The 27987-nt window shown below is 39.1% G+C and overlaps 2 protein-coding genes across 2 annotated transcripts; one reads left to right on the top strand and one right to left on the bottom strand.

The window, feature by feature from the left end:
• The first annotated feature begins 260 nt into the window (after positions 1-260).
• Positions 261-18903, top strand: LOC113667053 (kinesin-like protein KIF28). The gene is made up of 27 exons (XM_027182849.2): positions 261-701; positions 779-817; positions 887-963; positions 1107-1123; positions 1280-1302; positions 1501-1622; positions 2377-2455; positions 2998-3061; positions 3473-3562; positions 4104-4200; positions 5037-5189; positions 6217-6481; positions 6769-6926; positions 7415-7512; positions 8058-8193; positions 8882-8945; positions 10399-10541; positions 11156-11302; positions 11946-12033; positions 12568-12624; positions 13786-13873; positions 14401-14571; positions 14825-14947; positions 15611-15886; positions 16601-16759; positions 17345-17473; positions 17911-18903. The coding sequence occupies exons 1-27, from the start codon at positions 691-693 to the stop codon at positions 18004-18006; spliced, it is 2970 nt and encodes a 989-aa protein (XP_027038650.1). The 5' UTR covers positions 261-690; the 3' UTR covers positions 18007-18903.
• A 714-nt stretch (positions 18904-19617) lies between these two features.
• LOC113667036 (uncharacterized) lies at positions 19618-27054 on the bottom strand. Its single transcript, XM_089199634.1, has 11 exons — positions 26887-27054; positions 25862-25898; positions 25523-25575; positions 25117-25218; positions 23414-23515; positions 22542-22611; positions 22120-22200; positions 21782-21811; positions 21086-21252; positions 20343-20440; positions 19618-19850 (listed from the first exon to the last, which is right to left on the bottom strand). The coding sequence occupies exons 1-11, from the start codon at positions 26905-26907 to the stop codon at positions 19763-19765; spliced, it is 849 nt and encodes a 282-aa protein (XP_089055760.1). The 5' UTR covers positions 26908-27054; the 3' UTR covers positions 19618-19762.
• Positions 27055-27987: the final 933 nt, after the last annotated feature.

The raw sequence follows: 27987 nt of genomic DNA, 5'->3' as shown, positions 1-27987 counted from the left end.
CAGCTGCTGTAATCGTCGGCTAAATTAGCAAACGCCAAGATTTACTTTGATAGCGTTGACGTCAAATTTTTGGATCGAATTCAACAAAATATTTGACTGCGTTGTAGCAATGTTTATTGTTTGGCATCAGTGCAATGCAAACTGAAATATTAAGACAACCTTGGGACACAATGCTTCATTAAGAAAATCTATTTGGGCAAACTTGGGGTGACATTCTGTACATAATATGAATAAAAATGAAATTTAGTCTCAATATAAGCAGATTCAATATTCTGCGCCAGTCTTAAAAGATATCTGGCATTCACCTAAAACTTGTTTGTTTTTTCGTTTCCCGCGCAGGTGTTTTGAGGATAGTATACGTGTTCAAATGTGAAATAGGCCCAAATTGCGTGTTCTATCTTGTATTAACCTTTGTTATCTCAAAAACTAAGGAACAATTACAACAGGAAAAAAATGAATTAAGTGTCAGGCACGTAAAATTACTTGCCCCTCCCCACCTAGATGCTAACAACATCAATCTTATTGGACCCCCCCCCCCTTTCTTTCGACGGTAACTCAGACTTCGCTTCTTGCCTGGAGGAATACTACAGCAGTCGTGTGAAGTAGTAAGGAACTCTATAATAGACCATAAAACAATCGAAGTTGAACAATTTAAGGAAGGAAATCGCATAGATTTACCCTAAACCCGCGATGGCAGAGTCGTAAGTAAATCTTTATCACGATTTGAAGTCTTAGAGAGCGACGCAAGGAACTAATCGCGGTTTTATGATCTTTTCAGGGTGAAGGTGGCCGTTCGCGTTCGGCCTTTCAACTCGAGGTAAGTGAATCGTCTAGCCTCAATTTCGTTTCTCTGTTTCAAACACTGATCTTCGGTTATTTTCTGCAGAGAGAAAGATCGAGGGGCAAAAGTTATACTCGACATGATAGGAGCACTGACACAAATTACAGATCCTGATAATCCAGGTAGGGGTTTCCATCTTCGTGCTCTTGGAATGTTTACTTTTACTACCGTAGTGCAAACTTTTCGCAATGGATTTTCCAAAGGGGGTTTAAGTTCTTGAACCAACTGATTTATTTCTTGCTATTTTTTTTACTTATTCACACAGGAAACCCGCCAAAGGAGGTGAGAAACTGAATTTCGCTTTAATGTTGTTGTTCGCGCTGTCATTAGCTAACTACTGGTGCTATGGACAAAGCGCTGTTAAGTTAGGCTTGCCTTGCGCAATTCTTGTTCTGACGAAACTTTTTCCTTTTATTTTCATGATAAATCTTCTTACAGTTCACGTTTGATTTCTCGTACTGGTGAGTGTACTTTTTACTTGTTGTCATGGCGTTTACCCTTTGGAGTACTCTGTTAGGTTTTAATACACAAGCTAGCTTATATTGCTTCATCTACTGAAGTTTTTAGATGTATGCGTAATCCAAACAAACTCCTATATTCGATTAAAAGGACTAGCTGATCATTTGAAAAAAGATAAGAGCCATTTTCGCTCATTTCAGGTCTCACGATGGTTTTCACGAGGACGAAAACGGCTATCTTGTCGCAGATAATGAGAAGTACGCGACACAGCGAAAAGTTTTCGATGACTTAGGACAGGGTGTCTTAAATAACGCTTTTGCAGGTAAGCTAACCGTATCTTTTCTTTTCTCGTGTTTATTATTTAAAGGAAATTTTCATGTTTGGACCACACTGTCCACTGGGAATTAATACTGAATTTTGACCTAATAAGACTTTTTAATGGCAGGGTGCTGCATGCCTTCTCGAATCAATTAAAAACTTGCATGAGTGAAATTAACTCAAAAGCTTCCGTTTCCACGTAAACATTACTTTCAGTTGATCCCCTTCCAATATTGCCCTTCATTGATGTATAAATTTCAAATGCATTGTTTCGCTGGAAGGCGGCAAAGAGGGTTTAGTTCCATGCCTTCATCTAAGTGTCTGTTCATTTAGTCGGAGAAGTTTTCAGAATAAACTCTTGTTCGTTATAAATAAATTAGCCTTAAAATAACATCTTCACCTACTGAACAAGATATTTAATTAAAATTCGGAATAATTGTTGCTAAATGGTTAGAATTTAGCGACTGATGCTTTATCTTTTATCATGGTGTGTCAATTCTAAACGAACTTAGTGATTTTAATCAATTATATAATTTGATTTTACATGCCATTAAAAGTTAATTAAAGGCAAATAACAATCATCAGACAGTCTGGTTGTCTAGAATCTGAAGTGTCTGGTTATATTTTGATCATCCCAGTAAATTGGGTTGCTAAAAGTTTTTTTATGAAATCCAATCTTAGACTGTCATTTTTTCCTGAATCAAGGTAATCAAAAATTTAAATTTGATTAATTTAACATGCCTCTTGTTCACTGACAGGTTTCAACTGCTCACTGTTTGCCTATGGACAGACAGGTGCTGGAAAGTCATATTCCATGGTGGGATATGGAAACAATAAGTAAGTATTCAGGCTCAGTTTTATTCCAAACACTGCATGACGCACCCACCAATTCCAGTTTCATATGCACAACTAATGTTCCAGTAACATTGATTTCTGGTGTGAAGAATAATTTCTCACCAATACCACACTTAAAGACCCAAACTAAAGTGTTTGTGTCCAAGCTTAACTTTTTTGTCAAAAAATTTGGGTTTATAAGCTTGGTACCAGTCCTTTAGTGCCTCAATCACTTAGGTCATAACAACCTAATCAACATCCATACAATTAGCAGATACATTCCATGTTGCTGTGCATCATAGCAATTAAATTATAGATGATCTCTAAATGTGACTAGAAAGAGAAAGTGGCACATCAAGAGCAGCTTTTCAAAATTTCTGTTTTCTTAGGAGAATAACAAAGCTTCTTTCTTTCTTTCATAAGCATTTTTCAAGCAACCCAGAATTATGGTTTTGAAGGGGTATAATTTGATTACAGGACTTGAGACAACTGGTGATGATATTGTAAGAGTAACTGAGAGTCAATTTTGTTTGCTCAATTTACAGAGGTATTGTTCCCATTACATGTGATGAGTTGTTTCAAGCAATGGCTAAGGGAGCTGAAGGAGTTGTAAGTTAAAGTTCTAGAGTACTTGATTAACCCTTTAACTCCCAGTTCAAATTTGTAATTCTTCTCACCATCAACCATACAATTCTTACAATGTTAGTTCAGTGAATTTAGTATTGAATCAACTAATTATCACCAAATTGATATTTTTCTTTATTCTCATCACTTATCTAGTTGATATTGTATTGATATTGTGAGGAGAAATTCTGTCTTGGTCACTTATGGGAGTTAAAGGGTTAAGGTCTTTAATTGATGCTAAAAACTTTTCTTAGGTAAGTAAAAATGCAGTAACTTGTAATTGGTGGCCCAGAGATGATATTCTAAAATGCCATGAATTTTGAATTATGAAAGCTACTAAGTATTCATGGAACAAAGAGTTCATTGTCTCACTTTGTTGTTGTTCTCTTTGCATAGAAATACCAAGTTTCATTTAGCATGTTAGAGATTTACAATGAACAAGTGCGAGATCTTCTGGTCAAGAACAATCCCAAGGGTGGTTTGCAGGTTAGTTGGGACCTAAAATCACTAGTTAAGTACTCTTGAATTAGCAATTTTCATCAGTGTTGAAAATGTGGACCCAGTTGTTCAAAGCTGGGTTAAAATAATCCAGGGTTAGTGTGAAATTGGAGTTCAGATCTGAAAGCTGATTTTACATAACCCCTGGCTTAACTCATTACACCCAAAGATCAGTATGCATATTCTCTATACTGTTCTCCGCACATCTCCTAGGGAGTTGTTAACAAGAGTTTGGTTAACAATCAAAATGTTCCTTCTAGAGTAATAATTTCCTTTAATTTTGTGACCTTAAAGTGTGATTCAGGGGTGATATTTAGAGAAGAAACTAGATACTAGCCACTCGTAGGGATCAGGGGGTTAAGGAAGATTACTTAATGTGATGTGAACGTACTGCAGTACTTAACAACACTTACAAGTGCTCCAACAAATTATTGATCTTTTCTGTTGTGTGCAAATCATGGAGCACATAAACTTTTTTGATGACCTTAAACCTAGTAAGCTTTTTACCAACTGATTTTGTTTCTCAAAGGTTCGTCAAAACCCTAAAGAAGGAAACTTCTTTGTTCAAAATCTTAAGAGAGTGGCTGTTGTGGATTATGCAGATATTGAACGCAGAATTGAAGAAGGTAACTTTGAAATACAAAATATAGTTTAAAAAAGTCAGAAAAACAGTTAGTAAGCTTTTACTGGATGCTACTTCATTTGTCCTTCTAAGGGGGTTCAAGTTAATTTGTCATCATTTTAAGACAAGAAAAGTCCCTTTGAGTGATAAGTATGTCTATTCTGTTCACTTGCTTGCAGGATAATGCATTGAAATGATAAGGGTTAGTTAAATTTTTATCACCTCATGGAGTCTGAATGTAATCTGAAGCATATAGCATAAGGCAATAATAGATTATGCTGTCTTGTTTTACCAAACAGATTTCTTGTGTGTGGTGGGATTAGATTGAAAAGATTGTTGACACATGTAATGTTGTTGTAATGGCTTTTTAAATAAAAATAATGCGCAAGCCCTGAAATATTTGTATTGGATGGGAATTTTTACTCAGAAAATATTGTACAGGAAAAATGGCTTCAGTTGTGGTTATATTCCCCTCTAATATTTGTCCACCATTACTCCAACATTTGCTTTGTGTCTTGTGGAACTTGTAAAGGAGATTCTTTCAAGTGTAACCATTTATTTATTAACTAGAGCCTGGTTTTCAATCACAAGCGCAAGTACAAACACAAGCACTACAACTTGTATTAATTTTATTGAAAGGGCCTCAACACAAGCATAAACACAAGTGCAAGTGTGAGCACAAGGATCAAAATTTTTCCCTTTTCTTGTGCTTGTGCTTGTTGACATTCGTTTTCAGTTGGCATAATTACCTTATGCAGGCATTTGTTCTTGCACTTGTGCTTGCATCTCTGGTGAAAACCAGGCTTAAGGGATCGACAAGTTGTTTCCTTTGAATTTCAGGTACTGCTAATCGCACAGTAGCAGCTACACAGATGAATGCCACAAGTTCCCGTGCTCACACAGTGGTAACCATCATATTTGATCAGATCAGCAAGAATGAGTCAGGACAGGAAACAAAGAAGAGTAGTAACATAAACTTGGTTGATTTGGCAGGTTGGTGTAGTTTTTTTGTGGCCTGGATCTTACAGGCATATACAGTGGTCCGTTTTAGTTTTAAGGGATCAGAGATATAGCTAGTCAGGGTTCTCAACAATCTAGTCAGTTAGTAGACAGCTAGCTGTGGGAAGTAGACAGCGGATTATTCAAGAGCTCCTTCCTGGGGTGTAGGGGCATGCTCACTTGCATGATTTTATTTTTTAAAAGTACAAATTATATGCTCTGAAATGTAGTTTTTTTGTGTTCCTTTGAAGGGATGTGCAAATCAATAAGGCCATTGGTGGGCTAGGTAAACAGGCAAAAGGTAGAGATTGGAAGTGTGCTCAGCCAGCCAGAAAATGTAAAAGCGTATGTTTTTGTGTTGTGCAAAAGAGACTTTCAAAAATGTTACTTGAGGCAGCCAGTTTTTTAGCTTGGGGCTGACCTTTAATGAGATCCCTGGCTAATCTCACTGAGAATGGGATGCCAATCTGATCACAAGTTACTCCATGTATAGCGTATTTGTCAGGTTTCCCTGGAAATCTCCCAGGTGCTTATGTTTAACCTTTGGTGGAGAGATGAAGTGCATGTGATACTTATCATAATGGAGAACACGACAAAACTTTTGACTCTGAAGGAGGTCAAATCTGCATCATTCAATCCATAGTCCAACACACAAACTATATGGCAACCACATCCTCCATGGGTTTCTAAAAGCTATCATGATCAGTAATATATTAAGACCACATTCCATAGACCTGAGCTTTGAGCCCTAATTGAACCTGGAGCATTGCCCACTTTACTTCATAAACTGGGTCAATTTGAACAAATATTTTCCCTCACAGGCAACTTCCTGGCAGTTGTGTTCTTGATATCCTAACCTACCCATCACCAACATGATTTTTCTTTTTGTTTCAGTTAAGGAATAACCCTTGCCTAGAAGAGTAACCTTGTAACATCAAGTTAGACTGTAGTCTTAAAATGTACCAAATGAGCTTCACAGTTCATCAGTTAATGACTTTTTTGTTTTCCATGCATTAACCAGGTAGTGAAAGGGCTGATAGCACTGGTGCTACTGGTGACAGACTCAAAGAAGGAGCCAACATCAACAAATCCCTTTCAGCCCTGGGTAATGTGATCTCAGCCTTGGCTGACTTGTCCATGGGTAAAAAGAAAGTGTTGGTGCCATATCGAGACTCTGTTCTGACCAAACTGCTTCAGAATGCTCTGGGTGGCAACAGTAAAACCATCATGATTGCTGCTTTGTCTCCAGCTGATATCAACTATGATGAAACACTGAGTACTTTAAGGTATGTTTTCCAAACCCTATATTAAGAATTTTATGATATAGTTGGAAAAGTTGAATACAAACAGATGAACAAACTAACCAAAGACTGAATAGAAGAAACATGGATGAACAGACCAATATCTAAAAGTTCAGATGACAGAAGAGAGTTGATGGGCAAAATCCAGACTTGGAAAAACCAAAGAATTATTACATCTATCATTACATTTCTTTTCAAACAATATGATTAAACACAAGTATGTCTAAATAGCTATCTTTCAATAACAACCTCAAATACATTTTATCTTACAGATATGCAGATCGTGCCAAAAAGATCAAGAACAAAGCAGTGGTTAATGAAAATCCAATGGACAAGCTCATCCGGGAATTGCGGGAAGAAAATGAAAAGCTTAAGAAGATGTTTGAAGGTGGAGGACTGCCTGATCTTGGTGCTGGAGCTGCAGTGATGAGTATGTGATGTGATCTCTTAAAGAAAATGGCAATATTGTAACATTTCATTTTACTTATTGCACATTTTTCATGCACGACATTTAGTAGAGAATGATCCAAAACAGAAAAGTCCTTGATGGAATGATCATTACATCAAATTCTTTTGGAAACAATCCCTCAGTCTTTTCATCAGGTCATTGGGAATGCCTAATTTTTCCTGAAAAGATCAGTTGAGGTCATCATGGATTTTAATGGTTTGAAGGAGGTCAAAACTTGTAAATTTGCAGTATGTGACCCTTCTAAGTTTTAGTATCACCCCTAAAATCACATGTGAAGGTCACGAGATTAAGCAAAAGGATCACCTATTGAAGAAACTCTTGATTTTCTGTAACAAATTCTCCTTATCAGCAACTTAAGAAATGTATGGAGAACAGTATGGAGAATATGCATACAGGTGTTAAGAGTAAAGGGTTAATAATGATAGACATTCATCATTGGTGTTCTTCAGCTGAAGCTGAGAAAGAGGAAATGCGGCGGAAGATGAAAGAAGAACTCCTTGCACAGATGGAATTTAACCAACAGAACATGATGAGCTGGGATGAAAAGGTAAAATCCGGTTTACATGTGAACATGTGTTCTCCATGCTTGCCTTAGCCTTTTTAATCCCATAAGTGACCAGGACAGAATTTCTCCTTATAATATCAATGCAATATCAAGCAGACAAGTGATGAGAATAAAGAAAAATATCAATGAGAGGATTATAAGTTGATCCAATAGCAAATTCTCCTTACTGACATCACAAGAAGTGTATGGTAGACAGTAAGGAGAAAAACTAGAGAGATCTTGGGAGTTAAAGGGTTAATTCTTGAATTCCTCAAGTCCATTTAGCCTAGCTGTTAATTTTCAAGCTTGAGGTGTCAATCTTCCCATCTTCTTCCACCTTCCTTTCTCTCTTTCCTGTTCTCTCTTGCTTCCCCTCCTTATTCATCTCTTGAACCTGTCACAAGTCCCACAAGGTCTCCTTCTCTTGAATGGTGCAGATTTTTAAAACACCCACACTTTTTGATGACTTTGGGACTCAGATAGGTGTCCAGTGGGCCAAATTCCACAGTTTTAACCACTCAAACTTGTTTGCATTTGTGTCTTAACAGGTCCAGATGTCTCAAAGTGATTCATCAGCAGGAGAACAAAGTGAAAAACAGAAGAAGACGAAGAGTGTGCCACATTTGATTAACTTAAATGAGGACCCCATGTTGTCTAGAGTCATCTTTCATTTTCTGGAACAGGGTAAGTGTTGTGTGCATTCCACAGTCAAACCTTTACCTGTTTTAAGCAATCTGTTGTCAGAGTCCCCAATTTTTTCCCCTAAATACTGTTATTTTCACTTCTATTAAGCAGTCACCTCTATTAAGTGGTTGTGGTCACCCTTGACTGAGTCCCAATGGTCTGTTTGTATTATCTTCCTCCTGTATTGAATGGTCACCATAAGTGGAACCCCTCAGTGACTGTGGCTTTCTGCACATTGACCAAGCTTTAAAACCTAGACCTTGTTGGTCCTTTTCTTCTGAGCCATTTACCTTAAACACCTTCATATTTAAATATTTAAAGCTATGTTACTTATATTTTGTTGGCAAGACTGGAGACTTCTGGTTCAAACCCCACCCCAGCCGGACAAAATTCTAATTCCTCACACCTCTCTTCTCTCTCTTTCTCTCTCTCTCTCTCTCCCCCCCCCCTCCGACATGGAGGAACGTCCAGGGGTTGCTGGAAGGGGGGATTGAAGCTTTGAAACTGACAGGTGTATTATCAGGTAGAAGTTGTTATCTTGATCTAACACCAAATTCTCATAACTAATTTACAAGGAAATGTGTTGCAGCTAGAGTGGAGAATTAACAACCAGATCTTGGCAGTTAACAGATTAGAGTGAAAAATGTAATTCATTTTTGTTTTTATTATTATTTTTTTTTTTTCGTAGCGGAAACTAGGATAGGAAGGAAAGATGCTGATCCTGTACCAAATGTCCCTCTTTCTGGCCTGAGGTAATTTTTTAGATACTTAGCCTTTCACACACTAACATCAGTATTTACAAGGGCACTGACAGGAGTTTCTTAAGTTGGTGATCATTTTCTTTATTCTCATGACCTTAATGTGTGATTAAGGGGTGATAATGTAAGGGGAAATTGTATGCTTGTCACTCTTATGGGTCAAAGAGTTAAGTCCACAATGTAGCCTGCAAGCAAGCCCTCATTGTAAGTGCTGCAGGACACATGATTTTTGCCCACAAGAAGATTTAAGACAAGTTAGGGAGAGGTTTTCCAGGCTCTGGCACCCTCATTATCAGTGCCAGAGCCTCTGCAGACCTCTGACCGTCTGGTATTGCCTAAGGCCTTATTCTCCCCTGCAGGCAAAGAAACACTCATGTTCAAAAGCTTTACATTGTTAAATTGAAACTTAGAAATTTTTATGTATATCTTTAAACTAGTTTTGTAGGGGGTGTTGAATTCTCTAAAAAGTGTAGAAATATGAAAGCTGGTTTTCAGATTGATAAATAGTTGTGATCACAGATGAAATCTAAATGGTGTGAAAAAGCATGAAAATTCTTTTTCCTTATTCAGTCAGTGCATTATTGCTGAATGCATTAAAATGATTGCAAAGTTGCAAGGGCAAACAGAACTTCAATTGATGATTGGCTTTGTCTTTTGAGTCACAGTTTTTATTGTGTGAGGCCCCTTTTGCCCCTACTTTGACCCTTTGACCCTTTGAGTGACTAGCATTTAAATTCTCCTCACAATATCAGCCCTAAATCAAACATGAAGGTTATGAGAATAGGGGAGGTGATCACTCACTAAAGCAGCTCTTCATTGTAATGAGAACAGAGGAGGTGATCACTCACTAAAGCAGCTCTTCATTGTAAAACAAATTCTCTTTGTCAGCAGCTTAGGTAATGTATAGTGAATAGTATGGAGAATATGGATACTGATCTTAGGGGGCAAAGGGTTTAGAAATTAAGATTTTAGAGCTGCACTCCTGCTATCACAATTTAACAACTACATTGCAAAATGGAGGTTGGGTGCCTGAAATATTCAGGAGCTTCCACTATTGGCAGACAGCTCCTAGATGGAGACTTCCCCTATGGCTAGCAAATCATGGCACTCAGCCATGGGGCCCCATACAGGAAAGGGACACAGGTACCCGTCACACTGAATAAACAGTGGAAAGAGGGAGGGAAAGGGTGGAGAAAACTTTCTGGAAAATTAGCTGCCACTCCTCACAGTGCTGCAAGTTCACACTCAAAGCACTCACCAGAACACCTCAAACAACGAGCACATGGAATTCGGACGCATGCGCATAAACAAAAAAAGGCTGACTATCAGAGAACGCTGATGCTCGTTGTTGTTGTTAACTCCATTAAATTGCATTTAACTGCTTTTAAAAGGGAGCTCTCTATTGAAACCCTGGTGATTCATTAGAATTTCTGTTGTTATTTTACAGTATTTTGAAACAACATGCCTTGGTAAAGTCTGTGAATGGGGAAATCACCATTGAGCCTGCATCACCAGGGGCAAAGACAAAAGTAAATGGAATGCCACTCACTGGAGAGCGTGTTCTCAAACATCATGACAGAATCTTGTTTGGTGAGCTTTTCTTTTCCCATTTTTATAAATACAATTTTCCACATCATTAGCTATACTATTCACGAAATGTAATCACCTGCAGTATGTCAACTGAAAGATCACTTAAGTATTTAATTTATGTGCATGATTTTTCTGCTTTTATGTGTACTTTCTATACTTACACAAAATTGTTAGTTACTTCTATACACTCATTTTGAATGGTTCTTACTTATGATTTATAGAAGGACAGATGCATAGAGGACTTAACCATTAACAACATTTTGCTTTTTTATTATACTATTGCAAATAAATTCCATGTTGCTGTGGGTTTGTACAATAATAGATCACATCAGATGTCTAAATGCAATAAGAACATCGGTGACACACTCGCCTGCGCCTTAAGTGCCTGGTTTTTGTTCTTATCACATTATGATATCATCTGGGATCTATTACTGAACAGACGTATGGCAGCATGAAATCTATTTGTTAAACCGATACATTGCTAAAAATATCTAAACATAAGTTACAGTATGGCTGTCTACAAGATTCACTATAACTTTCAACACTGACATTGCTCAATCAGCAGTTAACATGAGTAACCTGCTTGGTAGATAAATTATCTGTTTACTTGGCAGGTTCGAACCATATGTATTTCCTGGTAAACCCAACCAACCCTGAGAAAAGTGAGGGAACTCCAGACAACGTGGACTGGGAGTTTGCTCAGAAAGAGATTGCTCAGGCTAAGGGTTTTGCCACTGGGTTTGGAAGTGGACTTTCCAAAGGTAATTTTTCAAAATGTTGAGTCCAATTTAAACTGTGTAAGTGATAGTAAATTAAGTAAAGACAAATTACGTTGTTAGTGTGATAAGGTGGTTAGAATGCCACAGTGTGGTTCTTTATCTGCTGCTTCGCGGTTGAATTGGAATCAAACATTGACCCTTTCACCGCTCAGTAAGTGACTAGCGTCTAATCTCTTCTTATAATATCACCCCTGAATCGCACATTAAAATCACTAGAATCAAGAAAATGAGCACCAACCAAAGGAGCTCCTGATTGTGAAACAAATTCTCCTTCTCAGCAACTTAGGAAATGTTTAGAGAACAGTATGGAGAATATGCATACTGATGCTTGGGCGTAAAGGGTTGAGATCATGACAAGGAAGGAAAGGAGTGCCAAATCAAGAGGCTTTTAATTGTTAATTAAACACATGACTCAATCTGGGGGCGAACTCGACTTGGTGGGGTCGAACTCGAAAAGTGTGGGGGCGAACACGGTATAAGGTAGGGGCGAACTCGATAGGGGGCGAAAGCGGCGGATACCATTCTACTAATGAGTTCTATAGCAAATGAATAAGGAACAGTACGGAGAACATGAGTACTGATGTTAAGTTGATTTGTGAGTTAACTGTGGTGATGCAATGATTAGATCAACAGCGAGCTCAGGAACAAGTGCTAGAAGCGCTTCCCTTGGTCAGTGAGGTGAACGCCATGAGTGAAGAACTCAACAAGCACAAGTATGTCTTACTCGGACAAACATCTCCGAGAAAATGTCTTAAGTAAAAAATTCCTCCATTTTGGAAACTCCCCAGTTATTTTTTTTAGGATAAGTTATTGTTGCTATGGTTATTGTGATCAATTCTGTGATTGGTGGATTTAGCTGAGTGGACTTAGCATGATTGGCTGCTTCAACTGTCCGATCACGCTGTCACATTACAACTGTACAGTATGATTTGTGTAAATGAAAGTCATTAATACACCGATCACAATTGAGGAAATTGTAATGGTTATGATCAACTATAAAACTGAAGGATTGACTGACTGACTGATTGTTCCATGGGCTCAAAGAGTGGATGAGCGGTTAACTGTTGAAAACAACTCCCTGTAAAAAGCTGTCGGCCTTCTGAGGGCCAACAGTCGGCTGACAGCCGGCAGTCAGGGCAAACAACTCACTGAGATAAGGACTGAACGGACAATTGATTGTTTGATTGATTAATTGATTGATTTATTGATCGATTGATTGATTGATTGATTGGTTGATTGGTTCCCAGGACATTTGAAGTTATCCTAATATCAGGAGCAGCTCAGGGAGGTGATTCAGAAACAAAGTAAGTTCCATCATTGCTAGGCTTGTTTGGCAAAACGCACGTTACCTGGTGCCATGCAATGCGCCTTAACGTGACTAAATGGCACGAAACTCATTCCCTAGCTACTTGAATAAAGGGGAAATTCTACGGAGGAAATGAGGAAGTGAACAGTCATGTGATTGATAATCCAGTGCGGTACACTGGATTCACAGATTTTTCATGGGAAGAAATACGCGGTGATTAATGGAGAGAAGTGGTATGAGGCTGTGGTATGAGGCTGGTTAAAGAAGTATAATTGGTGAGATTCGTATACAAAGACAAAAATTTGCTCACATTCCTCAATCGGTGCTAATCTTGATAACTCGAGGATGAACCGTTATTTATTTCATAATGGTAATTGAACTGAGTGAAGCGCAATTTGGTCTGAAATCATACGCATGATTTTAAAATTGAACGAGCGCGCAGTGCAAGTTTGATTTTAAATCACAAGTATGATTTTTCACGCTAAAATTGCGCGACGCGAAGTTCAATTACCATTTTATTACATCTGTTTTGAAATTGCAGTATTCAGTCGCTCAAATACAGGTTTTTTTAGTCTGTACAAATATATTATTGATCCAGTATTGAGTTGGTTTGTTAAAAGTCGCAAAAGTTGTCTTTAATTCCCTTGCCATTTGAGTGGTTTCTTTAAAAAAAAGCCTTTAGATCCAATTGGTTGTTGTGTTTTAGGAAAGCTGTCACTTTGGCTGGGGAAAAGATGCAATTTAGAGCATAGAAAGATTCGATTTGTAACTAAACCGCACCAGTGAGAGCCACTCAGATCGCAGTGATTTGAAAATGGATGTGATAAAAGTAATGATCTGTCGGTAAAGAATCGGTCGAAAGTCCACCAATGGTCGGCCGACCCCTTGAGTGAGAAGCATCGGAACATCGATCGAGTGTTCTTCGGCCATTGGCTCACTATCGGCCGACTACCTTCCGACTATTGACGGACTATTGACCTACTATTGATCGGCTATCGAGTAACTTTCGTCGGACATCCATTCGTGGCTTCCTCCAGTACACCTGATTCGATTAGCCTAGACTTATCAGAAACACCAACGCAGTAATTCGTTTGTCTGCGCTTGAACGCTAGATTTAGCAAGTTAACCCAACAAGTATCTTATTTAAATTTTTTTCTAGAGTCATGGTGAGAATGAGGAATTTACTTAATGGTAATGTGTGGCTATGGGATCGTGGAAAGTTCATGAACAGGCGGTTCGTGATGCAGGTAAGAACTAACTATGGCTTAACACGTATGTACGCATATTCTCCATACGGTTTTCTGTACATTCCTCAAGGCGATGACAAGGATAATTTGTTTAACAATCAAGAGCTTTTTTAGTTGGTGATCATTTCCTTTATTCTCATGACCTAAATGTTTGATTCAGAAGGGATATTGTTAAGAGAAATTAGATACTTGTCACTCTTTGGGGTTAATGGGTATATACATAAAGAACGGACAAAGGGAATTTGAGTTCTTGGGAGTTTTCTAACGCCACTCGGTTGTGATTTTGAAGCGAAATCTCTACCTCCTTTACTCTAACAGACATGTCGTTAAATTAGCGATTTAAGCAGTTAAGTAGGTTGTTGTGCGATGCACATATAAACTAAACATAAAACATATAACTTGGATTTTATTAGTAACGTCGCAACCTTTTCCTAAATCTCTCTTCGACCGTTTTCCTTGTGTAAGGGCATTTCTGTTGTACTCTATTGAAATATGACTTAAATGATCGTTTCCCCTTGTTTATTCAGGAACACTATCAACGATCTATTGATGGAGAAGATATGAGTAAAATCCCGAAAGAGGAAGATCCTTTCTGGGAACCTCCTGAAGATGTGCGGATTGGAACGGCAAGCGTGTTCCTACAGAGTCTCAGCTATGAGTTGGACTTCGACGATAAGCTCTCTATCACAGATTACAAGGTTTGTACGTAAATAATGATGTTGAACAATTGTTACAAGCGTTAGACAAGGAAAACCATCAGTCCCTTAGGAGATTTCGAACCTCGGGAAACACAGAAGTCAACGGTGTGGTATACACTAAGCGCATGTATTTACATGTACCACCAAACTTTTTTGTTTTTTTTTTTTTGTTGTGCCAAAGTCATTGAATCGTAGCACGTGTTTTCCATTATTGAATACATATTTTGTCTTTCTTTCCCCTTTCTGTCTGCAGGGCGAAGAAGTGGCGACCACTGTCATCAACGTGTCTCCTTGTGATCCTAATGGCAAACCTTTAAAGGAAGACGTTTTTGTTGAAGATCCCTCTGAGCTTCTTGGAAAACCATATCACTTCAAGGTATGAGGCAGCGGTGGGAATTTTTTTACCTTCAACCAGAGTAGCTCGGGCTTATTACACACAGTCTTTCAACGTGTTTTAGCGCTGATCTTGTGGACTTAGATTTCAATAAAATTTCACAATGGTGGATTATTTAATTTGCTCACAGGAGTCACTAGCGTCCGAATTCTCTTTACAATTTCGCTACACCTCCAAGCAGCCAATGCAACATTAAGGAAGAAAATTGGCCATTTGAGGGATATTTGTCCCTTTATAACGCCAAATTCTCAGTACCAACCGATACAAAAAGTGTACGGTCATCTTTTAAAATATATAACTTCAACTTTTGAAGGAAGAGGAGTTTAAAAATTTTAGAGGAACTGAACAGGGACAAGAAAGAAAAAAGAGGAGAATAAAAACTTGAATCAAAAAAAATTTTATAAAAGTTCTTCACCTCAGTTTGTCTCCTAAAGAATTGCCTTGAAGGTATTTATTGCCACCATTGCTTTGACTGTCAATTTATTAAAAATGTACTCGCTCTGCAATTTTTTTGTTGGTTTCGTTCTTAAATTTTAATATTGGTTATGTTTTTATGTCTGGACAACGTGACAGAACTGATTCTTACGGTAACTTTAGGCGATCCTTTTTTCTCGCTAAGCAATAATCGCGTTTGTTGTTATGCAGGTCTCCATTCGTAATGTTAGCGTGCACGACAGCAGATTTAACAAGGGGCTTTACCTCAGGTACAAACCGTTTAAAGAAACAGAATATACCGTGACTAAAACAGTGAGAGACACGCTATCACCCGAGTTTGATGAAAAGGATTCGAAAGTGTTCAGTTTTGACTCGGTGAAACAAGACCTGTTGGACTGGTTTGACACAGGCTGCATCACCTTTGAACTCTTTGGTCGCCAGGAGGACAGTGACCCTGATTCCACTCGAACGAGAATGACAACAAAGGTAATTAAAGTTTGGGACTTTTGTGACCAGTTTTAAAATTATCTCGGCTTCCGTGGTATGAAGCGACCGGTAGTTTTTCTGCTCCACCTGAATGGTTTTGAAGGCCATCGGAGGTTACCCCTTAGTATTTTCGTCAAGTCTTCTTGACTAGCTCGCAAGCAGGCCTTCATCTTCAGCACTACAGGACGCGAGTTTCGCCGTCCGCGGGAAAATTTGAGACGAGTCAGGGAGAGGTTTGGCGGGGATCTGGCGCTCATTGTCAGTTCCAGGCCACTTGTAGAGCTCTCGTCGGTTCGCGTTGCTCAAAGCCTCCTACTTTCTTGCGGACGAAGAAACGCTTGGACCGAAGTGCAAATATTGAGGACCTGCTCGCAAGGTACCTCTTGACCCTTTAACTCCCAAGATTTCATTATTAATTCTCTTTACTGTCTGCCATACAACTCACGGGATGTTAGTTTGGAGAATTTGGAATTGGGTCAACCAATAATCCCCTAATTGATATTTTTCTTTATTCTCATTACTTGTCAGCTTGATATCGTACTGATAGTGTAAGGAGAAATTCGGTCCAGGTCACTAGTGGGACTTAAAGGGCTAACACCCGGGATTCCTGGTTAGAGAGACAATTTGAGAGTGAAGCATGCAAACATTCATAAGATGGACAAAAAAGTTTCAAGAAGTTACAAGAGGGATATATTTTTTTTAACTTTTTGATAGGAATTGCGCCAAATGGAAATGCAAATGGCGAGGCCAGGTATGGGAGGTCGTTCCACCACCATGATTGGAAATGACATCGCTCCCGCTCAGCTGAAAGCAGAGCATATTCTGCTCAAGAGGAAAAACCAACTACTGCTCAAGAAGGAAAAGCGCATTCAGGTAAATGAAGTGTGGTAATACCCGTACGTGTGCGAGGATTCAGCTTGGAGAATACTAAGGGAAGATTATTATTTATCACCTGCGGAGGGGGAAGGGGGAAGGGGGGTGGCAGTTTGATGAATTTGGTCGTGATCCCCTAAGGCTCTTTAGTACTCTAATAATTGATCCCCTCTCCGTTCCGCCTGAAATCCATTTGATCCCCAAAAATCCTACGCCCCCTCCCTCCCTCCCTCCCTCCCTCCCTCCCTCCCTCCCTCCCTCCCTCCCTCGTGAAAAAATAACGGCTGGTTCTTAAGCTACAACGTAATGCAACATGAAAAAAAAAGCCTTTCAAAACGAAAATTACCAGTGGCAAGCGTGAAAGTGTATTTTACTTACGCCGAGCACGTGTTAAACTCGTTTTGAGCGTGTTTCCGATGCTTACTGAACATATGTGTGACCGCCGTTGGGCGCATGTGGAGCCCTGTATCAACGTGTATCGAGCGGTTGCTGAGCTCGTGTCAAACCCGCGTTCGGTGCGCAAGACAGATAAATGATTTTCAGTGTACAGTTCAATAAATTACTCACTTGCTTAATTAATGACAGGATCTGTGTACCGAATGGGCCAATAAACCGAAGGAAGAACAGACATTTGAAGGTTTTCATCGCGCGGTGTCCGCGGCAGCTGCTCACCAGTACGGCCGCACTAAGTACAAAGTCAACACGCTGATGGTGGTAAGTGAATTAGATGACGTCTGGAAGTAATACTTCTAACCAACTAGGACGGATCTCAGAAGCTCTCCTATATACTTCGCGGTGTTCTGTCCTCCCACCTTGAAATACCACCTTTTATTTTTAAGAATTCTCATTAAGTGTTGGTGAAATAAATTCGAAATACCTCTTCTTCGATCAGTCGCATTGAACTGTCAAAGCTATCAATATCGTTTTCTAAAGCTAAATCTCACTGATAGAGTTGAGATGTACCCAAATTGTGTTTTATCCATCATCTGAGTTACGATATCTAAATTCTCGATTTCAAATCTCCAGTCTAGAACTGAAATTTACTTAATTGACCCCCCGCCCGTCATCCTTTACTTCATCTTCTCCTTACAACAACGTCCGTACTATTTGGTAGATGTATATGTATTCGCATATTTTGTTTAAATTTCCAGATGCTTAAAAATCAAAACGGTGCTACGGCAAACGGTGGAGTCATCAAACAAGACCCCAAGGTCACTGAAGGAAGTCGCGCCTGCACAATCATGTGATTTCCACCCTCGTTTACTGGCAATCCTGGTAGTACTGATGTAGTGAGATGTAATTAGAATCCTAAAGTTTTTAGCGAAATAACTTGTACAACTGAGCCAGACAAAATTACGGGAAACTTGAGAATCTTTTGTTAAACTGTGGCCTTGCTGGACGAGCCCTGAAAGACGAAAATTTGCCGACGCAAAGTAGTGTTCCACAGCTAATTTATTAGCAGTACTTGGCAATGTACTGATTGTTAGGTTCACGAACTGTTGGTAAAAACAACTGACCTTACTTTACCTCCTTTCCCCCCCCCCCCTTCCCCCATTGTGATCGATTTAACGCATTTAACGATTCGTTTGCACGTTTTACTGAACCCCATGAATGAAAGGCGGAAAGTTTCTCCTTACATTTGCTTCTCTATTTTAACCAGACAAGTGTTGATAATAGATAGTTAGCAACTTTGGAATATATTGTACAAGGTGCCACAAGACACTCCGGGGAAAAATATTGTTTAGCGTTGTGATAGGAGAATTTGAAGGTAGATCATTTGTGAGACTGTGAAGGCTATGCGATGTCGTTCTTGGGTAGCGTAAAAACCATTAGTGTTGATTAGCAAAAAAAATATTTAATACATTGATCAACTAAACACTAAGGTATTTGAAAGTGGAGAAAATATATTTTTATAAAATTTGGTTGATCCAAGAAAGGGAAGCAAGTTTTTTTTTATCGCCAGGGCTTCTTTCTTCATTTTTTGTCTTGTGAATTATTGATTTGATGTCAACAAGAACCGTTAGATTCGTAGTTGGTAATATTTATTGCACCTTTTGTACAGATGTGATGTTTTTTTTGTAGTCTTAATCTTTTTTAATAAAACGAACACCTGTCAATTATTGTTGACAGAGTGGAGAGGAAAATTTGCCTTACAGTTGTTTCAGGGGGAAGACACAATCAGATAAAAGAATCAGGAAAACTGTAGCTTTGGAGCAGGCCTTTATTATGAGCGCTTCGGCACGAGGGTTCCTCCGCTCTCGTGAAAGTACCCTAATGATTCGCTTTAGCACCCTGGGCACCTATTTACTTTTGGTACCTCGAGGGATAACGCTTATTCGAAACAGGCGCTTATTTCTATTTTGAGAAACAGCAGAGTGTGCGAAAGAAAGCGTTGAGACGAGATCTTTCGTTTAAAGGATTTGTGCACTTATGGCGACATAATACTTGAGAGACTGAGACGATGACCACCATATTGTCGTGTGGCTTAAAGTGAGCAACTAAAGTAAGATAGACCACGGTTGATCTTCATGTTCATGTACGTTTTTCAGTCCTATTTCTGAAACAAAAATAAGGGCGTTTATTGGAATAGGGGCGCTTATTGGAATGAGGATGCATACTCATTAGGGGCGCTTACTATCATTAACAAAAACCGATTCAAGGAGGGCACTTATTAGGAGAGTGCTAATCGAAACATTACGGTAGGAGGCCATGAAGAACGCAAGTCGGCGAGAAGTCTGCGTAAGGGTCTGGTACTGATGGTGAGCGCCAGACCCCTGGCAAACTTCGTCTTAATTCCCCCCGGGGAAGGACAAACACGAGTCTTGTAGTACGAAGAATGATAGGGCCTGCCTGCAGACTATGAAAACTACCTACTGATGGCGTATCAAAAAGAGGGTCTATGGAGGCTATATTATCGTGCTTAGGTTAAATGGGTCAGCGATGTCATGTTACACACATCAGAAAACCACCATCGTGAAAGCCAAGCTTCTGGCATATCACTTGCTAAGGCATCACTTGTATAATACGCGGACTCCATTCTGTAATGTGATTGATATCTGGAGCGGATCTTGCTCTTCCTGTCCTGTGATAGCTGTAATGCAAAGAATAAGATTTTAAGAGATCTTCTAGGGTCTTTTTGAGGCCGAGGATGTTTTCTGATTGATCGTTCGGTGTGGAGTTACAAAAGAGAAGATTGTCTCGTAGTAAAAACAGAGTTATTTTATAGAACAACGGCTTTTAGCTTTGATTGTCGAAAGTATTTCGTGTTTGTTAGGTGTCTGTTCACTTTTGTGATTGGTTTAAAAAATCTCGTGCGACTTCCTGAATTAGATTCAAACTCAACTAATCGCGATTTTATTCACTCGCCATCTTTGGTGCTGGAGACAGCTGGCGTTTACTTTGAGCTCTCATTGGTCCCTTGTGATATTTTCCGCTGTTCTGATTAGCAGTTGTAATTTCGTCAGTTCCCTTCTACGAACTTTCATCGAGAAATCTCGAAAAAAAAGGCACTCTTTTTTTCGTTTTGAGGCGGGAGGGCCACTGTCCACCGTAACGTGTCGAATTGGACTAAATCAATACTCACCCTGTGACGTCTTCAACATCTTCAGGGATTTCCAGTTTAGATGCCTTTTTGTCCTTAAATTTGCCAGTAACGTTTCTGCAGATCTTGACAAAGGACGCCTAGAAATCGGAAGAGGAATCGAGAAATTCATTTCAGTTTCTGTTCTTAATTAGAAAGTTATAAATATAACGATGCCGGATTAATTGGAATAGTGATAAAGTTCGCGTTAATTGGTTCTACTGGTAATAAGGGTTACTGTCTTGCGAAGAAACACAACACAAAGATCCAGGCCGGGGCTTGAAACCGGACTATTCGATGCATTAACCACCACGCAAAATTTGTTCGTGAAGAACAAAATTTAGCCTTTCCGATTCCTCCCTTCAATTCATAGCCGCCTCTTCGAGTTGCATTAAGTTTAAGTTTAGTATGAGGATAAACAGGGATTGCTGAGGTGTTACTTTACCTAGCTATGTGGTCGGTCGAGCAAACTCGTGCAATTTCTTAACCAATCAGACTCAAATTGAGCCATGCACCTGCGACTTGGTCACTTTTGATTTCCCGCGCTTGAAGCAGTTTGCTCATCGGCCGCTAAAAGCTTTTTCCCCTTCATCTGATTGGCTGTTGTGATTAGTTTGGTTTTGGTCTAACGAAACTCATGTAAACTAAAAGCCCTCGAGCTGTTTAAGGGAGCTCAACACTTTGCAAAGAGTTAAGGCGGGAAATCTTGTGTGCTTCCCCGTATACTCTCTAAACACACACGTTACCGATCTTGCCGCTTTCTTTCGTGGTGTTGGGGGAGATAATCTTCCCGGTTCCTCGTCCAGTTTGTCCAGACCTGTTCCAAGTGAATTGCTTAGTACTTTCATCTGTAAGAATATGGAGCCGATATTTTGAAGTCCTTTGTTCAGGGGTTCGCCAGATGATACCAAAACTGCAATGGCAGGAAGAGAAAATCCTGGTTTAGCTGGTCTACAGTTATATTTCGGATTAGTTTTTAGAATTTTTTTGCCACTTCAGAAAATGCTAGACGATCGATCCCTACCACGTCAGACTGAGTCAATATGTCGATTAATCGGACGTCAGTTACTCTATTTATTCCAAGAGAGAACGTGATGGGACTGGAAACAAGCAACTGAAGACTGGTAACATGCTTAATTAACCTATACCCAACCCATCACCGATATCCTTGACGATAGTAATTTTTCGTTGGTAAGAAGCGGCCGACACAAAAATCTCACACGCGTCGTACAAATAATGATAAAGAAAAACGCTCCCGAATCTCCGGTTTTTTCTGATAATTCCAGACGATCGGGAATATCCACGATTTATATTTCCATCACTCAGCAAACCCTGTAACGGTCGGTAACTGACTAGTCACGGTTATGCAGAAGAACGCTAATTTGATTTTCGCCCTCTTTTCGCTTAGGTTCTTATATGCAAGTCATAATCTTCACACCAACCTGATGGTGCCAATGTCTTTCCAAGTTTTTCTGAAAGAATGAAATAACATAAATACTTAACTAGTAGCACTAAGGAGGTCATAACATCAAAGCCTGTTTAGAAACAAGCGCATGTTAGCAAGATGCCACTCGTTAAATTACCGCCAGCACTTCTTAAGAGTGCGCACAGCGCAAAATTTCACGTGGTGAAAGACTCAACGCTACCTAATGACGCACTGCGTAAAAGTACGAGCCATGTAAATTTTTAAAGAGGAAAAATTCTTTAGGAAAAACTTTAGTCACAGCCATTGTGTTATTGAAGTGTGCATGTTCTATAAACGGGTTTTCAGACATCTTACTTTGTATCCAGAGCGATGTAGTCTCCTTAACGTAGTGCTTGGGTTTCCGACCACTGTTATCGCGCACGTCAACATCCGCTCCTTTCGTGTGTGGAGAAAAAAGAAGACGATAAGGTGTAATTAAGCAACACTGATCTTGGTCTTCAGTTCTGCCATATTTAACTTTTTTTTTCTGGACTCAAAGCGAAACGAAGGAACATAAACTTAAAATTCTTTTACCCCTAAGAGTGACTGGCTTCTATTTTCTCCTTACATTTTACCCTTGAATCAAATGAAAAGGTTATGAGAATAGAAGAAATGATCACCACGTTAAGAAGCTCCTGATTGTCAAACAAACTCTCCTTCTCAGCACCATTGGAAAAGCAAAGATAGCAGTGTGGAAAATTTGACTAAGCATGAGGCAAGAGCAAGTGTTTTCTTACCGCTGTCAAACAGAGAAGCAATGACGTTTTCTCGGCCTTGGATCACGGCGAGATGTAACGCAGTGTATCCCTGAAATAAAATCATTCGAATTGCTTTATTTTCGGCGCATCAGATACATTTATAAAAGTTATATCGGCAAAGAAGCTTCTTCGTATGCGAATTAGGCCACAGTTTGCCAAGTAAACTAAGGGTTAATGACAAATAAAGAGTTGATGTTGCTTGTCATCTTGTTATTAAAGTGTATGGGCTTCTTTGCCAGGAACTTTAACCCTCGGCTAGGTTGCCGCCATTTTAATTCAGCATCTTCCACCTGCTCCTCCCCCCTAAAAGGCAACGAACCAAAAGGAAAAAAAACAAAAACAAGACAAAAAAAATGTTTACGAAGAAATCTCCACTTACCCCCTTAGCAGTTCCATCCAAGACGCCAAAGAGGAACATGATCAACCAAAAAGAAAAAAATTTTAATCAAAAGTTTGTTAGAATCGAACAACGGGAGACACCCCTTACCATAATGAAATAAGGCCCTGATAAAATGGAGGTGGACAAACCCAGCCGAAGTGAGCAATATTCAGGTGCAATATATTCTCTTCCAGACGATCTCTCATTTTCTCCAACAGAGAAGTTCAACCCCCCCACCCCCACATTTTCTTTTAAGATCTGCCAGTGATAAAGTCATGAGCGTCATGTAATAAAAAATGTGAGGGCAAACTCTCACCTTCTGGCCAATTAAAGAACCGTTGATAGAATGCCACACAAACCATCATGTCCAGCGTTGAAGAATTATGGGAGACGAAAAGAAAACATAACTCAGCCCGTAAATATCAAATTCATTTATTTACTAAAAAATGAAACAGATATTTTAAACATAAACAAATTTAATTCCTACCGATTTCATATTTACATCCATTCCTGTATTTATGAGAAGTTCGGCAATATCCTTTCTCCCTTTTTTGGCAGCCCAATGAAGAGCAGTCTGCAAAAAAACAATCCAAATGTGCATGAGTCCGATTGTTTTATTAATTTAGTGTATCATATGTAGTTATCTGCAGCCTCATGTTTAGGGAGCTAAACTTCGAGTCGCGAAGTCCAGCGAGACACGTCAGTCTCACTATACCTCTCTTGATCCTGGCGTGTTATTGAAAACCTGACGAAAATATTGGGTTCCCTGGATTAGCCTCACACACAGGTGAACTAGTAATCAACCTATACGTTTCATGCCGCAGACACACCAGCAGGATAATCCTCTTGATTTGTTTCCAGACTTAATTACGACCGAAATTTAGACTCGGACGAGCTATAATTTAAGGCATTTTTTAATTTTTTAATCGCAAAAGTAAAGATACTTACAAACTGGAATCAACATGCGTGAAGAGCGTTTGTAAAAGAAGAAAGAATGAGAAACCATCGATTAGTAAACTGAATTTTATTACTTATCTTAAGACAAAACGAATCCAATGAGTAATGCGTTACTTACACCCTTTAGTTGTTTATCCACCATCATAGCAGTGGTCATGAAAGAAAAAAGATGTTGACTGAGAATGAATGAGTGAATATTAAAGAAATTTTTAATTAATTCGCCATTTTACTTCAACATTTTAATTAATACTTAGATGTCAAACTTCTCTTAACTTATTTCCCATTATTATAACATTAGCATTTTAGTACCTTTAGTAAGTTTTAATAATGAAGTCCTTCTGTGACTGATTGATATTAGTCTTAAAACTGTTTACGTTACTTTATTGTAATTAGTTTTAAAATCTTTTTATGTTATTTTATCTTAGTCAGTGAAAACCTCCCTGAAAACCATGTAATGTGACGGGAGCTTCCTCTATCAAGATAATTATTATTATCATTACTATTATTATCATTATTGTTGTTATCATAATAATAATAGCAATAATTATAATAATTAGTATTATTATTACTATTATTATTAAGCTTAAGAGAGTGCAGTGCTCTACCAAAACCCTACCAACTAAGAACCGATATCACAATGGTCATGAGTTCAACTGTCCAGGTTTGACCCAGCAAGGTCTACTTGATGGACAGGTAAAGCTAGTTGGAACATATATATGCGAACCAAGAAAAAAAAAGAAGTGATAGCTTACCATGAAAAAATCCTTTGACAGGAAAATTTGTAGAGAAAAAAAATTAAGTTTCAGTACAACTGGAAAAAATGAAAGAGAATACTTTTTTAAATTTCCAGCTACACATTTTCCTGGGTATTCCAAGCGGAAGGCATTCAACAATCATTTTTTTCACAGATACTCTTTTTAGAGGAATACCAGGCAGCACGACACAGATTAAATTCTCTTCAAAAGAATCGCAGTCGCGTTTTAAGATGTCCTAGAGCAACTTAGCTTACACCCCAAGATAGCCCTTCCTCCACCCCCAACCCCCCCAACCCCCCCAACCCCCCCAACCCCAACCCCCCCCCCCCAAGGTAAGACCCTGTATATAGCTTGGCTTTTCTTTAAATCTTCATTGCCATATTGCTACGAGTACGAAACTACGAAGAAAGTTTTCTTTTCATTGTATCTCGGCGCCAGTTCCAAAAATCATTTAATTAGGCACCTGTGTTGTTACAAGATTTGGATCCTGTTCCAATAATGCAACAATTCCGGGGAGGTTCCCTTCGCTTGCTGACTGGTTCCATTTTCTTTCTAAATATGAAACCTGAAAAAAGTAGTGCGATATGAAAACTGGTTGAAGCAAGGATAAAAGATGGAGAGCCGAATGGTGGAAGAATTCAGAAACTCCGCGGTTGTAGGAATTCGCCGATTCCAACCGTTCAAGTTAAGCTTTTGGTTGATCTGCGCGTGATAAATTGAGCGGCTCCACCTATACATGAACTAAAGGAACATAGAGCCACCAAAAAGCTCTCAAAAAGAAAAAAGAAAAAATTGATTGACTGCCCTAACGCAATATTTAAACGAAGAGGAATTCGGTGAAAAATAGTCTATCTTGTAAGCTATCATACCGTTAATTGTTCACTGTTTCTTCTTTCTTGAAGATCCGCCCGCCCTGTCGAGACTAAAAGAAAAAAAAAACCACTGATCAAACAATCGTTCTTAACCGCTGAACTCCTAAGGTTTCAAAGAAAAATTCTCCATTTAATCTTCTCTCCACTTTCTCGCAAATCATTCAAAAGAATTTAAACTTATATGAAGATAGAACCTTCTAAATATAGTGAAATACTCTTCTCAGGATCGCCGGAAGGAAACCTGCGGTATGCGATCGAATATGGCGATCCACTTTGCAAGAGTCTCAGATCTAAGGATACCAGTGCCTCAGTAATTAAATTAAGTTTGATACATACCGTACGAATTCGTTTGAAAACCTAATGCTTCCAAAACCTGCGAACGACAAATATCGGGAAATGGGTGATAAGAACCCCGCTACTGTGCAGAACTCGAGGTGAAGGAGGAGTTGGTAAGTTTCTAAGGAAACTGTAATGCTGCGTCGGTGGGAGAGTTTAACAGGGTAATTTAGTACTCTCAGCTGGGTTGATAACGTAAATTGGCCACCCTTAAGAGTTAAAAAGCTGACGTTTCGAACGTTAGCCTTAAGTCAGAGCGACTGGGGGAGGAGGGGAGGAGGGGGGAGGGGTAGTCTCCTACCCTGATCTTCCACAGTTACAAGGTAAGATCTGGGTACGAGATTAGGGGAGGGGTCAAGGGGAATTAAGTAGAGGTGCGTTCTCAACATAGCCCTTTTCTTTTGTTGTCGTTATTGTCGTTATTGTTTTTTTACCCAAAAGGTACCCTTCTCACATACATCCATAAAGTGTTAACACTTTTAATATCCCAACAGTGAAAGTCTTTCTCTAAATATCTTGTAGTGCGGCTATCAAGAATGCTAAAGAAGCGAGAGAATGCGGGTCTCTAACAAAATCACAATAATAAGCTGTGAGACGAATTTCACGGAAACATTTGTCAAAAATGCTTTTATCTTAATTAGCTCCAGAAGCTCTATTGTTATGAAGCCTAAATTAAATGTACAAGTAATAAAAGTTTACTTAGTTTAAATATTCACTTTAATTAAGTAATTAACTTGATTGATTGGCATTCAGTGAACAGTCAAAGAGTTGAATAAAGGTAAGAAATGAGCGAGTGAAATCTTCGCCGATTGGAACATCGACGTCCAAATGATTATTTTGCTTAACTGAAGTCCTTTTCTGAAGCCTTCACACAATAACTTCCTCATGATCAGTGAACACCGTTCAATAATGAAATCCGTCGCTAAATGTCCAATAAACTTTCTAAGGCTGAGAGAATTCCTGTAATTACCCTACGGATTCTACTTTAAAAAACGAGCTTTTGCAATGAAGTTTCTGATACCTACCGCTTTCGATGCCCGAGACATTTGTCAGTAAATGACTACTTGACAATCAAAGAGATATTTCGCTTTGTGTTGTGCTGCTCTCGTCCTCTAGGATTGTCTGGTCTGCTACGACGCGTCTATCGCAGGTTCAGGTTGTCGCCAATGTTTTTAGGGCGATTCACATGCGCGCATGTAATTAAACTGAAGTTGTTGTCGTCTTTTTAAACATTTGTTTACCGATGCTTGTGGCAAACAATAGTCACAATACATTCGATATAGTTCGTTCTGTGTGATAATAAATGCTATACAAAGACGTTTTAACAGGAATTATAATCACTGTAGAAAACCGAAAATAGTTCAATAGATACGCATGTTGTTTCGTTAAAGAAAGTTTTCATTTTCCTGTGGTTATACTGGAATGCAAACATGTTGTCAATGCACAGTTACGGAAACAGAGATAACACGATTGACTCAATTAACTGCAAGAGAATACATTTTTCCTGATATTTTTCGCTTGAATTTTACTATTCGATAACGTGAATTCTCAAGCGTGGAGGGGGGAGAGGAGTAGCTCATTGGGAACAAGCACTATACTCGAAGAAACTGAAATTCAACTTTTGACACCGATTGGTTCATTTACAAGATGCTAAAAATCAATTCTCACTTTAATTAGCATGTGAGGGACACGTTGGTCTGGTAGTTAGCCAGCTGAAGGTCCGGATTTCAGCTTTGAATGGATAAATCATGTTGTGTTTTGAATTAGACAGAGCTGTCATATTGTTTTCCTTTAACAAGAGTGTAAATAAGTAGCAACAAACGATTGACACGGTATCTGTGATACAAAGCCTCCCGCCTTGGCAAGTAGAACAGGCTTTGATTTGTTGTGTGTCTTTCAAGCAAGTGGAGGGAAGCGCGAGTTGAGAAAGAAGTGCGGATCACGCATGATCAGAGCCTGAAAAGCATACTCCTTTGCGCTCATCTCGCGCTTAGCCCTCGCTTGACTGAAAAACGCAAAGGTAACGCTGGTGCGACAGCATTTCCCGCAAAGGTACATCAAAATTACTCCAGTGGTTTCACGCTACAGAAAACAGTAAAGGATCTTGTAGAAATTGGTAACTAAGC

Source organism: Pocillopora damicornis, chromosome 3 (assembly GCF_964200805.1).
Source record: "Pocillopora damicornis chromosome 3, jaPocDami1.2, whole genome shotgun sequence".
NCBI lineage: Eukaryota > Metazoa > Cnidaria > Anthozoa > Scleractinia > Pocilloporidae > Pocillopora > Pocillopora damicornis.
This window is presented reverse-complemented; position numbering and strand designations above follow the sequence as displayed.

What these genes read in the sequence shown, in the direction of transcription:
- LOC113667036 (XM_089199634.1), bottom strand. Translation starts at nt 26,907, where the DNA reads ATGTCTCGGGCATCGAAAGCG. An exon ending in GAAACAGTGAACAATTAACG is followed by an intron (nt 25,219 to 25,522) that starts GTATGATAGCTT and finishes TACTTTTTTCAG; the next exon opens with GTTTCATATTTAGAAAGAAA. An exon ending in TGCTTCTCTGTTTGACAGCG is followed by an intron (nt 22,201 to 22,541) that starts GTAAGAAAACAC and finishes CACACACGAAAG; the next exon opens with GAGCGGATGTTGACGTGCGC.
- LOC113667053 (XM_027182849.2), top strand. An exon ending in GAAACACTGAGTACTTTAAG is followed by an intron (nt 6,482 to 6,768) that starts GTATGTTTTCCA and finishes TTTATCTTACAG; the next exon opens with ATATGCAGATCGTGCCAAAA. An exon ending in TGATGAGCTGGGATGAAAAG is followed by an intron (nt 7,513 to 8,057) that starts GTAAAATCCGGT and finishes GTGTCTTAACAG; the next exon opens with GTCCAGATGTCTCAAAGTGA.